Here is a 13914-nt window from a genome sequence, read left to right as displayed (position 1 = left end):
TTGGTTGAACTTAATATTGTTTAGGTTTGAAAATGCGAAATATAATTTCCCAAAGCTTTGACTGCGAGAAAAAACCAATATGGCGTTTATAAGGAAGAGAAAAAAGCGGCCAAGTGCGAGTCGGACTCGCCCATGAAGGGTTCCGTACATTTATGACGTATTAAAAAAAAACTACTTACTAGATCTCGTTCAAACCAATTTTCGGTGGAAGTTTGCATGGTAATGTATATCATATATTTTTTTTAGATTTTTCATTCTGTTATTTTAGAAGTTACGGGGGGGGGGACACAATTTTTTTCACTTTGGAAGCGTCTCTCGCGCAAACTATTCAGTTTAGAAAAAAATGGTATTAGAAACCTAAATATCATTTTTGAAGACCTATCCATATATACCCCACACGTATGGGTTTGATGAAAAAAATTTTTTTTTTTAAATTTTATGACGTATTAAAAAAAACTACTTACTAGATCTCGTTCAAACCAATTTTCGGTGGTAGTTTGCATGGCAATGTATATCATATATTTTTTTTAGATTTTTCATTCTGTTATTGTAGAAGTTACGGGGGGGGGACACACATTTTACCACTTTGGAAGTGTCTCTCGCGCAAACTATTCAGTTTAGAAAAAAATGATATTAGAAACCTCAATATCATTTTTAAAGACCTATCCATAGATACCCCACACGTACGGGTTTGATGAAAAAAGATTTTTTGAGTTTCAGTTCTAAGTATGGGGAACCCCCAAAATTTATTGTTTTTTTTCTATTTTTGTGTAAAAATCCTAATGCGGTACATAGAATACATCTACTTACCAAGTTTGAACAGTATAGCTCTTATAGTTTCGGAAAAAAGTGGCGGTGACATAATCGGACAGACAGACGGACATGACGAATCTATAAGGGTTCCGTTTTTTGCCATTTGGCTACGGAACCCTAAAAAGCCATTAGTTCCCGAAAACCCTGACTCGACGATGGGGACTGTTTTTGTCAGGATATATTTATGTAGGTGTTTACCAGAATCCTACTTACTCATACCGCCTTTGGTACAGGTTAAGCGACAAGTTTTTATTACTTATTGTTTTGTCAAAGGGTGAACCAATTTTTCGAACACTGATTTTGTGTCCCTAGACTTCCTAGCAAAAAAATATATTTTCCGAAACCATGTTGATTTTTTGCTTTTTTTGTTTACACGCGCATTATGAGATCCATAAGTATTTAATTAACATATTAAAATTAACAACTTGATCATCTGATACTAACTTATCTAAGTTACAAGTTTGCTTCCATACAAAGATGCTGTACCTGTACTTTGTATGGGAGAAAACTTTTTTCTGCTGCGTTACCGTACAAAATGTAACTTTTATCTGATCAAGTTGTTTTTTTGGGCCTTTCTTTGACACGTTCCTATAGATATAGTTATAGGTGTATTGATTTATAGATTCGACTTTCTTGAGTAGGATTCTACGCGTTCTAAGCTAATAATTCTAGCTTCGACGCCGGTGAAACTAGGGATAACCTCAGTTTGAATTATTTTATATTATAATTAAAAATATCGGTTAATTTGTGTCCATTGATAAAATCGTTACCTACCTACTTAATTAAGAGAAAAGCTGTAATTAAACATTACAATCAAATTTACTGAATCAGCATGGTTATGGTGGGTCCGTATTTATTTTTCGCACCTTATGGTTTATTTTTATGTACGTACATACAGAGTTTACTCATTGTTCTAATAGTAAATTTAATAATAGATACTTATTTATGTCTGACTGCATTAGCGGCTGATGCTGATTGATTCTCACAAAATGCAATCAGGATTCAATCATTAGACATCTCGTTCACGCTTCTTGGTGCGCGTGAGATGCCTAATACTTAATGACAAACTACAACTACAAACCAGATCTTTTACAATAGTTTACAAAATATGGCGACCCATTTTACTTATTTTCACATCTGATCCTTGTCTTCATTTTAGTCTCTCTCACTATTTTCCTAAACACTTTCTGATATCCTGTTGTACTTGACGTCGACCCTACAAGCACATAGCCATTATAATATCGAAAATTTACATAATTAAATAGTTGTAGTAGTTACATAAACCTAAATGATGTGGCCAATTTGTATATATTTGACAGGTTCTACACGTTAGCACGTTAAGTTTATAGGTAATTAATAATAAATTATATTAAACCCATTAATATTTTTTTTAGGTCGTAGCCTTTAGAAATATAACAATGTACATTTATCAATAATGTGATATTGTTAATTAATTAATGTGTTTATCAGCCCGTATATAAATGTAAACTGCTCGTTCATGCAATTTGTAACATTAAAATGACATTGAAAGGATTATTGCTGTTTTGTTTAGTGTACGTGGCTGCTGGAAAACATGGTAAGAAATCTTAAAAAAACTTAGGAAAAAAGCCTCGTTAGAGAGTACTATTTGGCGTTGAAAGTCTAGGTTCATGGGGTCCCAGCATGCATAAGTTTTTTTTTTTAATTGCGAAGCGTCAGGTTGACGTAACTGGTGACTGAAGAGCTGGCGGCTTCCTCGCACAACGTATCAGTATTGCGGTACAACGAGGAAATGCCGCCAGCATCCTTCGTACAAAGCCTCAAGGGCCTATTTTAGATTTAAGCTAGTTACAGTAAGAACTCTATATATATCCATTTTGTATATTGTGTGAATTTAGATTTTCTCAATAGTTTTGATATTTGTGTAAGGCCAGTTTTTTTTTTACATTACTTACGTTGTGTGCGTGTAGCTGAGATAAAGTAAACGTAATCACGGAACAAAAAAAAACAGATGTTTTTTTCTGTTCTGTGATCGTAATAGAAGCCTCTCTGGTAAGGGTCTAAAGAAAAGGAAATCGTAGTAATTTTCAATGTCTTTGTTTATCTCTAAATAAACATTTAGTTAAGAGGATAATGGAGGAAGGCTTTTCAATACAAAGAAAATAGTCCCCATTTTCCTGCCTGGATATAGACTTTATGGCAAATATTTTTATACAGTTTATTGTATGTTAACCATAGCTATGCCCCTTCGTATGGCATTTTCGGTTTTTTATAAATCATATTATATTTGGTAATTTCACTAGAATTACTAATCAGTTTTAAACGTGTTATTTATATTTATACTTGACATTGTGGAAAAAACAAGATGGTTGTATATTACTCATATTAGAATACAAAAGAAAAATCAATATATATCTGCAATTTATCAAATTGGTTAATTTTACACTTGCAGTAAAAATAGATAAAGAGTCTCCTGTCCTGAAATGGCCTCCTACGTATTCTCTCGAAGCAACAAAGTATTATATGTCATCTGGTTTGATCGAAAACTTTAAATACTGGTAAGATATTTTTTTTTATAAATTATCATATGTGTTTTTGGCATGTTTGTTTACGTTTAAATGAGCAATTTTTGATGTTAATAAGGCAAAGGCGCGAACGAAATCGACAAACAGCCAATTAAAATATTTTCGTATTTTTATTCGACGGATGGAGATCAAATCGATAAAATGTTATGTTTATTCATTAATGTAATTTACGAGATAATTTAATCTATAAATTATGTTTGGTGTGATAAAACCTCTTTGAACTAACATTTGAAACCTAATGGTTGGTTAAAAAAAAAATGTATTAATCGACCAAATTAAGAAGGCTCCGTTTCCATGCATATTATTAGCAATCAGTTACCCTCTTGACTCAGTCGGATATTGTAATGAAAAAGCACGAGTGTTATAATATACTGAAAAAGCACGCGTTATGCAGGATTATGAGTCAAAAATCGGTGGCATAAAAACGTTTTGAGCAAGTGTGTTGAAAAAATTATTAAATCTATCTTTAGATTTACTCTTTTTCGTGTAAAATAAATATTATTTTCAATGTACCTCTCATCAGTCTAATTGACGTCGCTTGATATTATGCTACAAACAAACTTCGGTATCACATTGCGGGTTAAAAAAAACTTAAATCCACAAGTTACTTATTTAAAAGTGGATGAACAAATAATTGAATAATAAATCTTATACCTTTAAACGAGCAATTCTTGTATATATATATACATTTCCGGGATCTCGGAAACGGCTCTAACGATTTTGCTGAAATTTGGTATATGGGGGTTTTTGGGGGTAAACAATCGATCTAGATTAGTTTTATGTTTGGGAAAACGCGTGTTTTCGAGTTTTCATGCGTTTTTCTTTCGACGCAGAATATGGTCGCTAATTTCGTGTTGCCGACCGACCACTGTCCGTCTGGTCCAGCGGGTTAAAACGCGGACTGCTAAACGAGTGTTAGGGGTTCGAATCTCGCCCGGTGACTAACTTTTTTTTTTTATATGTTCAAGTTTATATATATATATTTTTAATTTTTATTGTTTTAGACAAGTTTAATTTAGTAAAAAATGTAGTTAAGATTATCACCTATACACCACCATATTACAATAAATAGTTGTAACCGAGCTAAGCTCGGTCGCACAGGTACTAAATATTATATGACATTCTTACACATATTGACTAAGTCCCACGGTCAGCTCAAGAATTGGCTTGTATTGTGGGTACTCAGACAACGATATATAAATAAATAAATAATAAATATTATTGGACATTATTACACAAATTGACTAAGTCCCACAGTAAGCTCAATAAAGCTTGTGTTGAGGGTACTTAGACAACGATATATATAATATATAAATATTAAAATATATATATATATATATATATATATATATATATATATATATATATATATATATATATGTGTATAATATACAAATACTTGAATACATAGAAAATACCCATGACTCAGGAAAAAATATTTGTGCTCATCACACGAATACATGCCCTATCCGGGATTCGAACCCAGGACCAACGGCTTCATAGGCAGGGTCACCGACTAGGCCAGACCGGTCGTCACAAATGTTTGGTCAGTACAGCCTACAGTATCATTTATTACTCATATTATTATTAATATAGGGATAGCGATTACAGCAGTTTTACCATAGTGATCATTTTAATATTCTTTATCACCTTGGAAAAATAGCACTCGTAAAAAACAATAAAAATTAATAACAGAATACCTCTAAAAACAAATTTTTAATATTTTCATTTATTTACAGGAGATCGTCGAGGAATTCACGCTTGGAAGCCAATAATGGAGCAGTTATTAAAATCGCGATAGGCACGAAAAAGGGCTATGGAAAATATGAGGTACAATAGTTATTTGTGCAACAAGAGAGGAAAGTTAGTTTTTCAAAAACACGAGATGTAAAATAACTTTGCTGTCGTGTGAAACATACCTACAAATTTTCACCTCAGTAGTGAGAACATATTAAAGGTTAAAAAAATTCAACATCAAGTACAGTTTTTATTCGTGTATTCATGGCCTTCACTAAATTAAAAAGCTACTTTGTCTCACTCTCTGGAGTGAGGAAAGTCGTACTTTCGTCATTCCCTGGAGTGAGGTAAGTCGCACTTTCCACACTCCCTGGAGTGACGAAAGTAGGCTTGTTCGAGTTGCTGAGGTGAAAAGCATATTATGGAGTTTACGTCAAAATACAAATAAAACAAAGTCCCCCGCCGCGTCTGTCTGTCTGTACGTTCGCAACTCAAAAACTAGTGAACGGATTTTCACTTATTATTAGAGTGATTCGTAAGGAAGGTTTAGGTGTATAATATGTTAGCCCATACGAAGCCAGGGCGGACGCTAGTACGTAATAAAAGGGTTACTTCAGTTTATTAGTAGTAGTATATTAAAATTAATTTGAAACGGGTCATTCAGGTATTATCAAAGAGAATTTGAAATAGAGGTGGATTGTTAAAGAAAACTTTGTAGCAACAGTAAATTTACTGCCATCTTTCGACACATGATTAAAACTTTTAGAACTCCATTTGACTTTGAACCTTATTCTTTCACTCATATGTGCTAAAAAGTGGCGCCATCTAATAGATCATAGGCCAATCCATTGCTCGGAACGATGCCGCCATTCCTTTGGTCCTAAGTCGAAAAGACGCTCGACATGTTTCGATCCATTTTCTCAGGATTTTCTACACAGCACAGAACTTGGCACCCATATAGATCTCAATTCTTTTGTCGGCGAGTCAACAACGACATATGTTAACATTGAACTTGTCTCTTATTTCACATGTATGTTTTTGTTGGGATAGTTAGTATAGTAGAGTGTCTAAAATCTTAATTAGAATCTATGTTATAAATCTTATTTTACAAGATTCAGAAAACTTAACTCTAGTTTTTAGGGTTCCATAACCTAGGGATAAAAACGGGACCCTATTACTAAGACTCCACTGTCTGTCTTTCTGTCACCACGCTGTATCTCATAAATCGCGATAGCTAGACAGTTGAAATTATCACAGATGATGTATTTTCTGTTGCTGCTATAACAACAAATACTAAAAACAAAAAAAATACATATATATGATTTTTTGCGTAATAGTACAGAACCCTTCGTGCGCGTGTCTAACTGGCCCTTGGCCGGTCTTTTTCCTTTTTACTTACACAGATTCATCCTGAGACAACAGAGGAAGAGACCAACAAGATGGTGTGTACAAAAATCAAGGAAATGCTTGTAAGACCAGAAAATTTTCTACCCACAATCGGTGATCTCAATAAGCAAGGTAAGAGGAAGTTTTATTCTCATTTTCAGCCTTTTTTGCTTTAGTTACTTACCTACTTTTTTATTTAATTGGCTGGCGCCATGACCCAAAATTAATCTTGGCTTGTAGGCCTGTAGTCACAAAAATACGCCATTTTGCTCAGTCCCGCGCAGATTCACGCCAACTTTTTGTCATGAAAGCTTTAATTAATTTAATATTAATTTGTATTTTAGAATGTTTTTTCTGGTATTTCTGGCAACAAGGCCCATATTACAAATACCTTATAAATACATATAAATTTCTAAAAATGAAAACTATACACTGTTTATGCAACAGAACAGCGTGCGCAACGTCGTTAATAATATTCTTTCAGATATAGATAAATATATTCAAGTATTTATTATTATTAAATCTTTTGTATTTTTTATTTAGAAGGTACTGAAAATATTAGAGGTATCGATTGCGTCAAATTCACAAATGCAGGGGAAACGAGACCAGAAAATGAGAAAACATTATGGGCCTACGCTGATAACGGTACCGCCTATTGGATTCCCGTAAGGTAAACATTATAATTAATTTCCTTAATTTAGATATCTTCCATTTAATCCAATCAAATGTTTATATTTTGCAATTTAAATTGGTACATAAAAGTAATTAAAAGATATTCACAGGTTCACTCAATTTACCAACATCTGGAATGCAAAATATGGTGGATCAAATATTATTCCGAAATTTAAACCTAAAAACCTTCCTTAAAAGCTAACCTAACCTAACTTAAAACTTTTTTATTTATTTAATATTTTGCCTGGTCTCAGCTAACACAATATTATTAGAAAAAAAGGTAGAAGAAAAATTTACCAGACTCAAAAAAAAAATCTCTATGGGGCAGGCATCGTCCAAGTCGGCCTACCCTCTAAGGCCAACTAAGGGAAAAAAATTGCGTCAAAATTTTTTGTTCTGCTTTTTCCTAATCTGTAGGGCCAAGATGGTCCGCTCGTTATCATTTGTCACCATGCCTGTCACGTTCTAACAAGTATATAATCGCGAAAGAAATGGGCATAGTGACAAGTGATAAAAACGGAACCATGCTGCCACTGCAGAACACGATACCGAATATGTCCTTATGGCTCCTCTACACGATGGCACAGCGTAGACCAGTCCTAGGGACGCATTTATGCGTTAGAGGGAGCAAGTGATATTGCTATTTCATTTCACCGCATAGGTGCGTCCTTTAGACTAGCCTACGCTGGGCCATCGTGTAGAGGAGCCCTTAAAGGGATCCCCACTATTATTGTTACATCATTAACTGAACCTAAATGAAATAAGAAAAACATAATGTGGGCATTTTTGTTCAAGTTTTAAATAATATTATAAAAATTGGTATCGTAATGTTTACCTACTGTAAACTCAGGTCGAGCATTTTAAAAGTACTACAGGGATATTTAACCTTTTAACCGCTTAGATCTTTTATCGAGCGTGCTCGTGTTGCCGAAGTTACACGAAGTTTTGTCTTATTTATCAGAGACAGCGGCGAAATGAGTTGGGTATTGTATAAGTATGTCTTATATATCAGTCTACGGCGGTTAAAAGGTTAAAAGTCTTATGATCGTTGTTCTTCTTTATGATTGTAGATACAAAACCAAGGAGGTTGATGACTGGCATGGATATTTGAACAATTACGAGATTTGGGATTTCGACAACTTCAATAAAGACATTGATTTAGACGTTTTTAAAATGACCTGTAAGTTGTCGTATTATGAATAAGAACATTTACAACATTCGTATTTACCTAGTATACAAGAAATAAATACCTACTTACTCAATTATTTAGTATGACTTATATTATAATTTCTAATTTTTTTTTAATACCATTTTTAGATAATTGCTCAAACAAAGAAAATGATGAAAAAGCTTCTAGTAAATCCAGTGATAACTATCTCCTGACTTTAAATGCCGAAGACATTACGGCATTTGATGATGCATTTTCGACGTAAGTACCACAGTGGAATCAGTTTATTATTAATCTGCTCATATGTATTGACCAACGGGTTCTTTTGAAATAATTAAAGGGTGCAGTTTGGTTTTCATATAAAATTCTTTGTAACAAATTCGGATAAGATGACTTCGCTTATAGTGATATATCGCTTACCTATAAGTCCTATTTTCATGAAATTGTCACTGTCGCACTAATATAGAAGAGTGATAGAGAGAGATGACTACGCTACATATATTATGACATGTTTGTCATTTTCCTTCGATGTCGTTATATTAAGCGGACAGTATTTTTGTAAGTATATTTATTTTATGTAGCATAGTCATTTCATTCGGGGTCAGGGCGTTAGGCAGTCAGGTAAGTGTCCGCTATAGTTTTGTTAAAATAAAAAATATTGAAAAAGAAATAGGTACATAGTTGGATTTTTTAAATAAATATATTGTCGAACAGGGTAGCTTATTGTCTAATTTTTGATTTTGAATTAATATTAATAAATTGTACCATAATGTCAGCTAACACATAATTTTGACTTTTTAATTGACAATATTTTACCAACAAAACATTGACTAAATAATGGAGTACAGTGACTCGAATAACCTACATTTGTATTATAAATAATCAACTCTTTCATACTTGTGTAGTCGGATTGTTATAATACTAATAGTATGATAAACGATCGTTGCAATTTTTTTAATTTTAAATATTTCCATGAATTTCCTAGATATGTACGGCAGTTTGGAAAACAATATGCCAATAAGGAAGAACGTGAAATGAGAAAACGCAATTTCTACAAAAGTTGGAGGTAACGTCACATTTTAATAAAAACAAGTAACTAATTGCAATAGTGACTCTTGATAATAGGTACCATTTTGTTCTTTGTAAATGATAATAGTATTCAGTAGGCGCTCGGTAATCCGGCACCCGATATTTTCCCGAGTAATGCACCGCTCGTAATCCGGCGTTCGATTGTGTAAAGTACCGGAATATAGAGCGGGCCATCTAAGACGCCAACAGCCAGATTACTGGGCGTACTGGATTTACAAGCGCAGAATTACATCTGACACTTTCCGTTGAGCTTCTAAAGGTATAAACTTTTGCAAAGTGTATTTTGAAAATTCTTACTATTATCTCTTTAAACTAAAATTAAGCTATTCTGCTTTTCCAGATTAGTAACCAGTACAAATAATAAAAATCTGGGTTATAAACTCACACTAAATAAACTGTCCGATCGTATTGACGAAGAAATCTCGAAGTACAGAAGACCGAAAAGTGACAAGCCTAAAACCGGAAGCATACCTTTTCCTTACACAATAGAGGAAATAAAAAAAATTGCAAATACTCTGCCAAAGGAGTACGATTTAAGGGTGGAAGGCCTTGTTGGTCCAGTGTCGGGTAAGTTCCTTAATGAAACCCAGATCTAGCGAATTTGTATCAAATACACTCAATTATCTAATCTAATGGTATCTAGTTTATGTTTGACTGTTGAGTTATTACTAGAGTCGGATCTCTAAAAAATGTTTCCGCACCTTAATGAAGTGCTGGAACTTCATTGCATTCTTCCTTTGTTTAGTGGCCTAGAAGCCGTTAAACCATAATTATTGTTTAGGTTTTTACTCATTTATGAAAGCCAATCAGTTAACTTTGTTACCTATATGCAGTAACTTAGAAATGAATAATTTTCAGATGCGTTAAATGAAGGATGCGAGTCTGATTGGGCCTTTGCTGTTACGGCTGTCGTGGAAGGTGCTCTGGCTCGGAGCAACGGAGGTACTTGGATGAAGCTCAGTGAACAAGCTCTCATAGATTGCTCCTGGGGGTAATTTTTTGATTTAGACTAAATTTTTCATTTTATTATACTTATAAAGGATAACTCACGTTAGACCGGGCCGGGTCCGGGCCGGAGCTTCCGACCCTTACTTTTCTATGACAGATGACCGGTGATCACGTAATGCTTCCCATAGAAAACGAAGCGCCAGAAGCTCGGCTCGACCCGGTCTGATGTGAGTCATCCTTAAAACTTATGGCACTATAACATATCCAGTCATCTATTGTAAACACAATCAGTCATTAAAAATACACGAGTTTGTCCGTGGGTGAGCGACATAAAATCACAGACACTTATTTAAAAATTAAACAGCCCGATGATAGTTTACGGTCCTTAAATAATAAAAAATACCATCATTATTTTAGTTATAAACTCTTTATCTAGGTTTGTCAATAAAAACTATTGTACAGATATTACAAATATTTCATATAAATATGTTTTATTTCACAGACACGGAAATAAAGGTTGTAAGGGCGGAAGTCCTACCAAATCTTACTCGTGGATAATGGAGTATGGATTACCCTTACAACAGGAATATGGCACATACACGAACAAGGTACTTACCTAGATATAGTTAGAAATAAAAAAAGGTATTTTTATATTATTTTATGGTAGTTCAGTACGTAGAAACTAAACCTCAAAAATTATATGTATATTCCCTCATGAATGGGTTTGTACCTTCGGACACCTTGCACTAAATATTACTGTCATATCGATAAAAAACTTGTAATGCAGTGTACGCTTATATATGGAAACCGAGAAGAAGCTTTGGAGAGGATCGGATGGAAATCTGCACGTTTCATCGGCTGATGAAACATTTATTGCACCAGTTTTACATTTACAAATTATAACAAATCAATTTATTTTTGTAATTTTGTTCAATGTGTTTACTTTACAGACATTTTTTTATGTTTTATGTTTTTTATTAATTGACGACCGGTTTGGCCTAGTGGGTAGTGACCCTGCCTACGAAGCTGATGGTCCCGGGTTCAAATCCTGGTAAGGGCATGTATTTGTGTGATGAGCATGGATATTTGTTCCTGAGTCATGGGTGTTTTCTATTTATTTAAGTATTTATAAATATTTATATATTATATATATCGTTGTCTAAGTACCCTCAACACAAGCCTTATTGAGCTTACTGTGGGATTTAGTCAATTTTGTGTAATAATGTCCTATAATATTTATTTATTATATATTTTCTTGACTTAATTTTGTTTCAGAATGGATTTTGTAAAATGAAAAATATGACAAAGACGTACAAAATTAAAGGATACACCGATGTCATCCCTAATAGTGTGGACGCTCTCAAGGTACCTAATTTATTATATGTATTTGTAGCATTCATAGTGATTAATAAAATTACTATCTGCTGGATGATAACTCGAATAATAAAACTCAAAGTAAAGAAGCAGCCTGTGTACTCAGGGATTTACGTGCCTATTACAATTTGCCTTCCTAGAACATTACTCACACATACAGCAGTCATATTTTGGTAGTGGCTTTTCGTGAGATGCAGGGCTGGGCAGTGCTCCTAAATCGTTCAATTTTTCATACCGTTTTCGGACATTCACCCGAGAACGAAAAGGATTTTTGTTTGGGGTTACCGAAATATTTCTATTGAGATACCGGTTTATGCCAAATTCATTCATCTTTCGTTTTTGTGGAATGAAATTAACCAGTTAAATTGAAAATATCAAAGCAGGATAGAACGAGAAAGCATTGCGTATGAAGAAGAGTTTAACCGAACGTATCCGAAAGTCAAGATTGACCGGTATTACATTTATCATTCTCCAGGAGCTACACTATTTCATTTCTTCATCTTTAGCGGTAAAGAGAGAGAGAGAACGAAATATTTTAGTTCGGTTTTAATCATTAACCGGTTTTTAATGAACGAAATAATATAACGGTTTTAGGACGATATTAACAGGTACTATAAGTATGTATCTTTAGGTATTTAAAAAAGGGTAAACAAACAATTTGTACATTTTCGGGTAGTTTTAATATTTATTGGTTAACCAACCAAATACAAAACCGCCTGGATCTGTCACTGAACGACCTGACTTTAAACCTACTTTATTTGATCATGTAATGTTTTCATCTACCTTCAACTGCCTTAAGGAGCCATTTGAGGGTGGATTTTGTTTACCTTTTTTTAAATACCTAAAGATACAGACTATAGTTCCGAGCCCTGGCAGAGGGTTGTCAATAACCCTCCTTTGAATCCGACTCTGGAAATATTGGAAATACGAGTATTAACCTAAACCTGATGTTACTAACACCTATTAGCCGTAAACATATGAATAGCCCTATATATATGGCATTGCGCGTTGTTTGGGTATTGTTATTATTGTTTACTGTATTGTTCTAATAATTGTTACAGATCGCTTTGATAAACCACGGGCCTATATCTGTGAATTTAAACGGTGGCTACGGCTTAATGTTGTATGATGGTGGCATTCTTTACGACGAGTTGTGGTAAATACTCCTATAATTTATTAACTTTCATCTTACACTTTTAACCAGCAAAATTCTAGGTAGCAGGGAAATATTTACACGACTAAATTTAGACTGATTCAAACCCTTGATCCATTTTTTAAAATATATTTAAAAAAAAAAACACAATATTATAGGTAATAAAACAATAAATCGATATAATGGGACAATCTAACACAGATTAATTACATTATACATTGTAATGGGGCTAATATTGGAATTATTAATTAGCCCCACAATAATTTTAAATCTCTATATCTTATCTTAGATATCAATTAGATCTCGTAGAAAACTATGTTTAATAATAACTGTAACCATTTTTTGTAAAAATTTGGCATTGTTAGGTACTGGGGCTTGCATGGGTCAGGTGTACTTTACGTTAGCTCTATGTGAACTAGCGCCTACAACTTTTGCGGCTAATCGAATAATGTCCGCAATTCTTAGAAGTCAGTCTACCCTTGGGTTTAGGATGACTTTTCTGATGATGACTTTAATTTTATTTCAGTGACGTATCTGACGTAGGTGATGAAGAAGAAAAGATCCCTATGACTCTAGTTGGTTATGGTGAAAAAGACGGCGATACATTCTGGATCCTCAAAGAGTCCAACAGTCCATACTGGGGTATCGACGGCTACGTCTACATATCTGCTAGAAATAATAACTGCGGCGTAATGAATGAAGCTACTTATGCTATTGCTTAATAAAATAAATCAGAAATTTGATCTAACGACTAACGACTTTTCGATATGTGTTTAACGAACATGCTTAGAAGATAATATTATAATTATACACGTGGAATGTAAGTAGGCTAAGCAAATGAAAATATACTTATAAAATAGCATCTTATGATTGTTTTTTATTGTAGTAAATAAAATAAATAAATAAATAAATATTATAAGGATATTATTAATTTATTACAAATATAAATATTTCAATACATAGAAAACGGCCATGAGACCAAGACTCAGGAACAAATATCCGTGCACACA

General features: G+C 33.6%; 1 protein-coding gene across 1 annotated transcript; it reads left to right on the top strand.

Moving 5' to 3' along the window:
• The first annotated feature begins 2291 nt into the window (after nucleotides 1-2291).
• On the top strand, nucleotides 2292-13766 carry LOC133521202 (uncharacterized). The gene is made up of 14 exons (XM_061856038.1): nucleotides 2292-2389; nucleotides 3245-3350; nucleotides 5117-5207; nucleotides 6518-6632; nucleotides 7044-7170; nucleotides 8243-8352; nucleotides 8490-8601; nucleotides 9326-9406; nucleotides 9770-9996; nucleotides 10288-10420; nucleotides 10880-10985; nucleotides 11653-11742; nucleotides 12813-12907; nucleotides 13431-13766. The coding sequence occupies exons 1-14, from the start codon at nucleotides 2332-2334 to the stop codon at nucleotides 13624-13626; spliced, it is 1647 nt and encodes a 548-aa protein (XP_061712022.1). The 5' UTR covers nucleotides 2292-2331; the 3' UTR covers nucleotides 13627-13766.
• Nucleotides 13767-13914: the final 148 nt, after the last annotated feature.

The sequence above is a fragment of the Cydia pomonella genome, chromosome 9 (genome assembly GCF_033807575.1).
Source record: "Cydia pomonella isolate Wapato2018A chromosome 9, ilCydPomo1, whole genome shotgun sequence".
NCBI classification, from domain to species: Eukaryota; Metazoa; Arthropoda; class Insecta; order Lepidoptera; family Tortricidae; genus Cydia; species Cydia pomonella.
Note: the sequence above shows the minus strand (reverse complement) of the source record. Positions and strands in the feature narration are given on the sequence as shown.